Source organism: Mustela nigripes, chromosome 12, assembly GCF_022355385.1.
Source record: "Mustela nigripes isolate SB6536 chromosome 12, MUSNIG.SB6536, whole genome shotgun sequence".
NCBI classification, from domain to species: Eukaryota; Metazoa; Chordata; class Mammalia; order Carnivora; family Mustelidae; genus Mustela; species Mustela nigripes.
The window spans coordinates 89364752-89374691 of record NC_081568.1 but is presented as its reverse complement, the minus strand read 5'-3'; the positions used below and the strand labels follow the sequence as shown (position 1 = coordinate 89374691).

Below are 9940 nucleotides of genomic sequence, written 5' to 3'. Positions count from 1 at the left end.
CAATAAAACTGAATTTTAAACAAGCTACTGTGGTGATTCTTACGAATAGTCAAGTCCCTTCTCTTTGTTCCTTCTTGCTTACCCAGACAAAGCCTGTTTCATTGTGACTAATGGTACAATCTTTCTGCCGGTCTTCTAGGTGACATTTAGAGCTACATCTGGCTTTTTCTTTTGACTCATCCCTTATAGCTGAACATTCGCTAAGTCCTGATGTTTTTTCTACTATCCCCTCTTCTGCCATGTAATAGCTAGAACAGACATTAATTGAGAACTTATGTATATAAGATGTATGTTTTTTATTGTCATATGAAGAATTTTAATATGTTTAATGATTAAAAACAGCACCTGTTGGGGCGCCTGGGTGGCTCAGTGGGTTAAAGCCTCTGCCTTCTGCTCAGGTCATGGTCCCAGGGTCCTGGGATCAGGCCCCATGTCAGGGTCTCTGCTCCACGGGAAGCCTGCTTCTCGGCCTACTTGTGATCTCTGTCTGTCAAATAAATAAATAAAATCTTTTAATCTTTTAAAAAATTAACAATACCTGTTTATTTGCTTACAGGTCAGCAAGTCAGAAGTCTGGGGTGGGGTGACTATGCTCTCTGCTGAGTGTATTTAGTGTATTAGTGTGTTAGAAGGTGTTGGAAGCCTGAAATTAAGACCTCAGCCAGGCTGATTTCTCCTGTGGAGGCTTGGGGGCCGGCCGGGGGGCGGGGGGGGGGGGGAATCTGCTTCTGTGTTCATTCAGGGTGACAGAATTCACTTCCATTTGAATCTCTGACTTATGCTGGAGAAAACTTTTCTCTTCAGGGGCTCATGTGATTAAGTCAGGCACATCTACATAATCTCCCTATTCCAAGGTCAACTGATTTGGAACCTTTATAGCATAGGCCCATTCCCTTTACAGCAGTACCTGGGGTCGTGTTTGACTGAAAATGGGAGGAGCAGTAGAGACATTGGGTCTAGGAATCTTGGAGACAGTCTTGAAATTCTGCTTACCATACAAGGAAAGCAGAACTCTAAGAAATCTGCTTATACTTCCTTAAGTAAGTCTTTCAGTAGCTCTATGAAACAGATGCACTATTATTTCCATTTTTTTTAATTAAAAACTGATACACAGGAGAAGAGGCTTGTCCGATATTACACAGCTGATTTCATAACACTCCAGTGTTCATGGATCTTCATGTCTGTATTCATTCAACTACCTTCCAAATGGCTTTCCTGTTTGCATGATCTGGTTCCTTGAATTTATTTGGTATTCCGTGGCCAGACCAATCAATGCTGGTTAAAATTTTTGTCATCAGGGGCGCCAGGGTGGCTCAGTGGGCTAAGCCTCTGCCTTAGGCTCAGGTCATGATCTCAGTGTCCTGGGATCGAGCCTCGCATCGGGCTCTCTGCTCAACTGGGAGCCTGCTTCCCCCTCTCACTCTTTGCCTGCCTCTCTGCCTACTTGTGATCTCTGTCTGTCAAATAAATAAATAAAATCTTTAAAAACAATTTTTGTCATCAAGTGGCTTTCCTAGATACAAAGATATTATACTTAGTGATAGCAACAAAGGAGCCCTGTCCTGATGTGTGAGAAAATGACCTATGCCCAAATATGAGACTCCATTCAGCTGCTTCTCTGGCAAATGTTTTATTATGCTAACTTAGAATTGTAATGGTTTGATTGTGAAGTGGCTGGGGAGGGGTGTGTGTGTGTGTGTATGTGATTATAGCACAAGACACTGGGTATGGATTCTGTCTTTTCAGACTTACAAGGAAGGAGCAAGTGCAGATAATTCTTAAAAATAAGACAGAACAGAGTATTAGGTTCAGTAGCAAATTTTATAGGTCATACTGAAAATATAAAGCTATTATACTGCAGAGTATATGTATGTAAGACATATTTAGAAACAGAATGGGTGGAATGAATCTTTAGGAGATGAATAGCTTATGAAGCTTAGTTTTACTTGCTTATCCATTTATTCCTTCAACAAGTATTTGTTGATTGACACCATGTGCCAAGCATTTTATCAACCACATTTATTTATTGTTTTCTCCTAGAGTATTGCAAGCTTCCAAACTGGTTTTCCTGCTTTCATTCCACACCTACCCCCATTCCAATCCGCTACCCACACAGTGGCCAGATCCTTTAAAAAAACTTACTGATCTTGACACACTCTCAAAACTTTCTAATACATTTTCAGCCAATTCAGAGTAAAGTCCAAATTCTAAAACCTAAGGAGGTCTTCTCTTTGTGTCCAAACCTATCTCCTCCCTTCTTCCTTTCACTCACTCCACTCTAGAGAACACATGTTCTCTAGACCCATGTTCCCTGGACGTGGCCATCATGTGTCCACCTCACACTTTCATGTGGGTTGTTATTCCATCAGCTTAGAAGGTCCTCCCTCTAGACAGTAACTCCTTTGTTTGACTCAGATTGTTTACTCAAATGTCACTTCCACTGGGCACCTGAGCCAAAATAGCATTCCTGTCTCCAACATCCTCTCCTTTTTCTTCTACTTTTCTTTCCGACACTCAATTACCACCTGATAAATTATATATATTTTTATGTGTACAGTTGGCTTGCTGTCTCCTCCCCAAGTAGGATGTCAGTTCCTGGGAACAAGGACTTTGTCTTTTCTCCTAAAATATCCCAGTGACTGTAACAGTGCCCAGCACATTGTAGGAACACAGACATAGTAAATAAGTGAATGAATGAATGTAAATCTCTCTTTTTTGTGGTATTTATTTTTTAAACGCTGAAATAAAAATATGATTTAACAGTTTCAATGAAATAGTATGGTTTTACATTTTCTATATGTTTTTAGCCTTTCTCTATCACCCATATCCCCAAAGAATATGATGCCCCTATGAGTGAAGAGTATTAATTCAGTTTCTGGGGAAACATTTCCCAACAGAGTGGCGACAGAACGGACCAAAAGCTTTGGAAATCAAATCACAGATTTTATAACCTTTTTTTTTTTAAGATTTTTTTATTTATTTGACAGACAGAGGTCACAAGTAGGCAGAGAGGCAGACAGAGAGAGGGGAAGGGGAGCAGGCTCCCTGCTGAGCAGAGAGCCCAATGCGGGGCTTGATCCCAGGACCCTGGGATCATGACCTGAGCCAAAGGCAGAGGCTTTAACCCACTGAGCCACCCAGGCGCCCCAGATTTTACAACTTTTAAGAACCTCAACAAATGGACTGTCTTCATGGCTTAAATACCAAGGAAGGTAACTTAATGTACTTGCAGTACAATCCGAATGGCTAAAGTCTAATGTAAGCAGTGAATGACTTGGGTTTCAGCAGACAAGTTCTTCCAAAATAACCCATCCAACCAGCTGGGAGACTTTCCAGGCAGTAGAATGACTGAATTCAGCAGTCAGGCACAAAAGGCTTTGCTCCCAACCACTCCCTACTCAGTGACTGAGAAACACAATTTCCTATCCACAATACATTTGATACCTCTGTTGCTTTTTGCTCCACAGCTTGGAATTTACCATTGTCAGTGACAAGTCAGCTTGTGATGGTGAAATTGCCAGTACTCAGTGTCCCTTATAAAGATGTTCAGAGGCTGAGTCAAAGCTTCTACAGGATCTTGATGGCCCTACACTTAAATATGGCAGGGAAGAGTATGCACAGAAATTTCCCAATTGTTTTTATGTGATGCCGAAAGACTGGCAGATTATCAGCAGCCCAATTTAAAATGCATTCACAGAGACTGTGGCCTCTGATATGCAGATCATTTGGAGATATGTTTTTTCCCAGTAAAAGGAATTTTCTTGTCTATAGCTCATGATGGACTCCTGGGAAAACATTGGGGAAGCAGGGCATAACCTTTTGTATCAGATTCCAATTCCACAATGGTTGCTGGTGGTGACAGATAGACAAGGTTCTGAAATTACTTTTCTTTCTCTTATGCCCCATTGGATTCCTTTCTGATAAGGATTCACTCCTTGAAGGTAAAAATTATCTTTATATTACCTTTATTGCTTTTTTTTAAAAAAAAGATTTTATTTATTTATTTGACAGAGATCACAAGTAGGCAGAGAGGCAGGCAGAGAGAGAAGGGGAAGCAGGCTCCCCAGCAAGCAGAGAGCCCAATGTGGGGCTCCATCCCAGGACTCTGGGATCAGGACCTGAGCTGAAGGCAGAGGCTTTAACCCACTGGGCCACCGAGGCACCCCTGCTTTTTCTGATTAAAAAAGTAATACATACATATCATCTCAGAATTTTGGGGGCTTTCTAGGATGCACCAAATGAAGGTGGGAGTCTGATATTTTACCCAGATTAAAAAAAAAGATTTTTATTTAGGGGTGTCTGGGTGGCTCAGATCATTCTCAGGGTCGTAGGATCGAGGCCTGTATCGGGCTCTCTGCTAGGCAGGGAGCCTGCCCCCTCCACCCCGCCCCTCTGCACACTTGTGATCTCTCTGTCAGATAAAGTAAATCTTTTTTTAAAAAAGATTTTATTTATTTATTTGAGAGACAGAGACAGCTAGTGAGCACAAATTGGGGTGGAAGAGGGGAAAGGGCAGAGGGAGAAGGAGAAGCAGACCCTAGGACCCTGATCTCATGACCTCAAGGGGAAAGGCAGGTGCTAACTGATGGAGCCACCCAGGCTTCTCTTACCCAGATTTTTATTATGGTATCTTATCCTGGATACTCACTGAAGTGACCAGATATGAACCCCCTCACCTCTGGGCCCCAGATTTGAACTTTGAACTGGAGTTGATGGTATAGAGTGGTGACCTCATTTGTCCCTTTTAACAAATAGCAAATCAGACCAGCAATTTCTAGGGAGAAAATTCTGAGCAGTAAACCAGAACTCATAGCCCAATGGCAAAAGACATAAATTTTCAGGCTGATATAAAACACAGAATTCGAATTCAAGGGATTACTCTACCAAAAGAAAAAAAAACTCCAGGAAGCTGAATAGGGACTGTTTCCAGCTCTTTTTTGTTCCTACACGCTGTTGACACTCCGTGGGGTCAAGTCCCCTTACCCAGTGTTTCAGTGTCCTTCCACTTGTAAAAGGAGATGCACGGGCTTCATTTCACTACCTACCCGTCCCAATCCCATTAGCAGCACCTGCACGTCTACTCTACCTACGAAAGGCGGACAGGGATTTGTTCATCCAGTCCACGGTTTCCGATCAACGAATTACACTTTCATTGACCCTATAGCAGAGACAGCGTTGGGGGTGGGTCTTGGGGAAGTCCGGCGGGCCAGGTTCGCCCCAGGGCGAAGCGGGGACACCCCTCACCGTCTGCGCATACGCTGGTGTACGCGCGCGGGACAAAGGTGGACAGGCGACTCTGTCCCCGGCCGCTCTGCGAGCGGAGCTCCCACGGCCGCAACAGTTTGGGTGGAGACGTCAGCTCAGTCACCGCGCCTACCTGGCTGGGAGGGGGTGTGCCGGGAATCCCAAGGTCTGGGTGTCTCCGCCCCTCAGTTCCCGTCACGTGCCTCCGCGCCACCCAATCAGCGTCCGCAGCGCACAGGCTCACAATTCAAACTGCGGCGCCGCCAGCTCGCGGGGATCGGCGCTGAGGCGGCCTCCGCCGCCGCCGCCGCCGCCGCCACTGCCACTGCGTACCCGCCATGGAACATCGCATCGTGGGGCCCGGCCCGTACCGAGCCACCAAGCTGGTGAGTGGAGGTGCTGGAGCCTGGGCGAAGCCACCGGCCCCAGGGGACCCGGGCCTGGCAGTGGGCCGCGTGCTTGTCAGTCCTCGCCTCTGCAAGGTTGGCGCGGCCCGAGGCGGGACCCGTTTTCGCTAGGGCGGCCGTTTTCCGAGCGATTCTCAAAGAAAGGCTTACCGGGTCGGGAGCTCGACAGGAGTGGGTGGGAGCAGCTTTGTTCCCGAGACATTGGCCTGGTTTTCGGTAGTAAGTGACGCCTTCGGATTTAAAGCGCCGGAAAGACCAGGGGACCCCACCCCCACCCCCCTTTGTCCTCTGGAATCAAACGCCTGTGGCGGGGAGAGGAAGGACTGCGTTGGTAACCTCAGGGCCCTCCACCCCTTGTAACACTCACCCATCGCCAGAGAACGGGCAGGGCGTGTCTCCGTCCTGAGTGTCACTAGTGGTGACACCTGAGGTTCTTTCTAACGGTGCCTGGAACGGACGTGGGTCTTGGCCGCTTTTCTGGCTCCCAGGGAGCGTTTCTGGTTCTGTCAGCATCGACCTAAATCAGCGGGTGGCCCGAACGGATGTTCTGAAAGAGCCTTTACAGACATTGAAGGTCCAGGGTGCTGCTTTTTCTCCTGCGAGAAGAACTTTGGTATTCAGGGTTCCGTTGCGTAGTTGATTTCTTTGTGGCCTGGAGCAAGTGATTTTAGTGATTTGCGTTTTAAAGGATCACTATAATGGAATAAGTGGTGACAATTTGGTAATGTCAATTGCAGGTGTTTGGAGACTTTCAATGGAAGCCTGCTGGTAATTGGGAGGAGGGGACCCTCCTTGTGGTACCAAACGTGGTAAAACACTTATGGCCACATGTAATTTGGGAATTATTTTCGTTGTTCTGTGTAACCTAATGGATATCCAGGAAAAGATAGGCGCAAGGTGGGAGGAGTTACCGCACTCCTCTTTGCCAACAATCTGCTATAGGCTTGCATATAATGATTCATTCATTAAAAAAAAAAATCAGCAAATATGAATGTAGATTTTCCTTTAGGCTAGCCTCTAGGAGGTGTGGATGGTGCTGACAGGGGACAAATAATTTTTGTTTTGTTTTTAATGTTTTCATATTTACTTAGGCTTCACAATTGCTTCTACTGTTTGGAACCATCTGGAATCTGGGCTATTGGTAGGTCCATGTTTCGGGATGAGATAGAGATTGTGCTTCATCAGGGACTTTCAAAAACTTTACTCTCCTTTGTTGGGGGGCGGGGGGCGGGAGAACATCCCTCTCTCCCAAATTTATTCACAGCACTTATGCAAGGGAAACAGAAGCTCAGAATCTTGGGGTAGGTAGTCCTCATCCTTCCTGCTTTAGACTAAAAAAAGTTACATCATGATTGGAACCGTTTTAAATCTCATTCATTGAAATGTGTGAATTACTACTTTTTGTGGATGTGTAATACCTATGTAATAAGGCACTGCTTCATTCTGAGTCACATTAACATATTATCAAAGGAATTTATAAAGAAACATGTTCTTTGTTCTCCAGAAGCTGTCAACCCCTAAGAAGTGATATTCAAGTCAAGTTTAGCTAAGATTGATCAAATTAAGCAAGAAATTTAATTATGTGACTAATTAATGAAAGCACTTCAATTTTACCAGAACTTCCCAGGTAGTCCATTCACTTGTCAAGTTTGTTCTATTTGAGACCTTTGATCATTCACTTGTCGAGTTTATTCTATTTGAGACCTTTGATCTTAAACCAAGATTTTGGAAGCACAGAAAACTGTAGCAAAACTTTTTTTTTTAAAGTGAGTTTTCCTGCTTTATATCTGTGATCTCTGTCATCATTGTAGATGATTTAACCTCATTGCATGTATAAATGTTTCTTGGAGAATAATTCAGTTGTGCCTTACAACTTTTACCAGGTAAATCATGAAGTTTGTGACTAGTCCTCTCTTTACTTACCTTCCCCAGCTCACCTTTCCATCTTGCTCTCCCCGCTTATTGTTTCCCCCTTCTTCCAAGATCACCCTCAACCCAGTCTTCAGGAAAGGCTTGGGAAAATCATTGGCATAGAAGGAGCAGGCCTTTACTAATTCCTTTCATGACTCCCTTTACTTTTTCAAACCATGTACATCTCCATTTTCTTAAGCACCAAAGACTTATCTGAAAATAACATTTTATGGATGAGGTAAATTTTTGTGCCAAAAATCAAATGACTGATTCTAAGTCATTACATGGTGAATATGGAAGTTATATTAGCAACTTATTCATCTTCATTGAAATAGCTTTCACTTTTGTAATCCACATACAAATACAGTTGACCCTTGAACAATGTGGGGGTTAGGAGTGCCCACCCGTGCACAGTTGAAAGTCCATGTATAACTCCTCCAAAACTTAACTTAACTACTAATGGCTTGCTGTTCACTGGAAGTCTTACTGATAACATAAAGAGTCAATTAACACATTTTGTATGTTTTATATATTACATCCTATATTCTTATAATAAAGTAAGCTAGAGAAAAGAAAATGTTACTAAGAAAATCATAAAGAATTGTGCCTGGATGGCTCAGTCGATTGCCTCCGCCTTCGGCTTAGGTCATGATCCCAGAGTGCTGGGACTGACTGAGTCCTGGGTCTTGGGCTCCCTGCTCAGTAAAGGAGTCTGCTTCTCCCCCAGCGCCTCCCCTCTGCTTGTGCTCTCTTCCTTTCTCTCTCTCTCAAATAAATAAATAAAATCTTTTAAAAAGAGAAAATCCTAAGGAAGAGAAAATACATTGACAGTACTGTACTGTATTTGTTGATAAAAATCTGTATATAAAGTGGACCTAGGTAGTTCAAACCTCTCTTGTTCAAGGGTCATCTATAGTTCATCATTTTAATAGAAATAATGAGGAGAAAGAAAATTGCTTTTATAAAAACTGCTTTAATCTACTGAGTCTTTGAACTTAATGCTGAGTTACCTCTACCATCTGATGCAAGTGGTAAACTTTAAACACCTACAGCTATCACTGAATCTGAGAACTAGAATGGACATGAACAATTGTCTAGTCCAGTTTCCTCCTTCTCTTGAGTCCTAAAGGGGTGAACTGACTTGATCAGGTTCTCCCTGCTAGTCTTGGCAAATTCAGCTAGATGTAGAGTTTGGTTGTCTCTGCGCTCTGAGGCCAGGTGCATGATAGCACCATTATCACAATATTTTTGGTACTAAGAAGGAAGGAAATGGAATCAATATCCTGGAGAAAAGAACAGGAAACACGTTTCAACACTCACTGCTGTATTTTGTAGTTTGGCTCATGATATGAAGTAAAAACAATTGTGTGAGTCCTTATTTCAGATCCCTAGTTTAAGGGATAAATAAGTAGTACAAAGTTTTTAAATTACGAACAAATCTCTTTTGTTCCCTTTGCTATAAAGATTTTCTCTCCAAATAATATGTCACGGGGAAAAAAAATCACATTTTTAAGCTCTGTCTTGTTCTTTGTTGACATATAGGATATTTCCCTTCCAAGTATAACTGAGAATTTTGAGTTGTTTTACAGAAAACACAATTGTTCTTTTTTGTTGGAGTAGCCAATAACAACATAATTATTTTTAGAAGTAAGTAGGAAAAGAGATTATGGTTTTTTAGTTTTTAAAAATTATTTTATTTTATTTTATTTTTTTAAAGATCATGGTCTCACTAGGTTTTAGAATTCTGAAATGTTTCATGTATTGAGTAAATATAATCCATAATGATAAATGCCATTAAAAAGCAACATAAATTAAAAACTCATTTTATAAGTTACTTTTTAAAGAGATGCGAGCTTTGATAAAGATGTCTTTTTTTTTTCTTTTTTAAAAGATTTTATTTATTTATTTCACAGACAGAGATCACAAGTAGACAGAGAAGCAGGCAGAGAGAGAGAGGGGGAAGCAGGCTCCCTGCCAAGCAGAGAGCCCAATGCGGGTCTCAATCCCAGGACCCTGGGATTATGACCTGAGCTGAAGGCAGAGGCTTTAACCCACCCAGGCACCCCTGATAAAGATGTCTTATTAGAAAAATTTCTAGTGTGAAATAAAAACCAGCTATCAACAGAATCAGTAAAAATCCAGACATATTTTTTTTTCCTGTGTGTAGAATGTACTTAATGAAAAGGTCATTCAGAAGAGTAAATGTATGATAATTAAGGAGACTATAGATGACTTTGATCTACACAGATATTTAAACTTAGTATTAATTGACTGTAATCACAATGGTGTAGTATTGTATAGAAAGACATAAATAGCTCAATGGGAAAGAAAGGAGAGTTCAGAAAAGAATCAAGAAAGATACTATGTGGGCACGTGTG

At 42.4% G+C, this 9940-nt stretch overlaps 1 protein-coding gene across 1 annotated transcript in view; it reads left to right on the top strand.

The window, feature by feature from the left end:
- Positions 1 to 5505: 5505 nt before the first annotated feature.
- The window catches only part of DEPDC1B (DEP domain containing 1B), an 80125-nt gene continuing 75690 nt past the window's right edge, over positions 5506 to 9940 (top strand). The window contains exon 1 of the mRNA XM_059416632.1: positions 5506 to 5630. Coding sequence (XP_059272615.1) covers positions 5583 to 5630 — 48 coding nt within the window. The 5' untranslated portion in view covers positions 5506 to 5582. The remainder of the gene's footprint in view (positions 5631 to 9940) is intronic.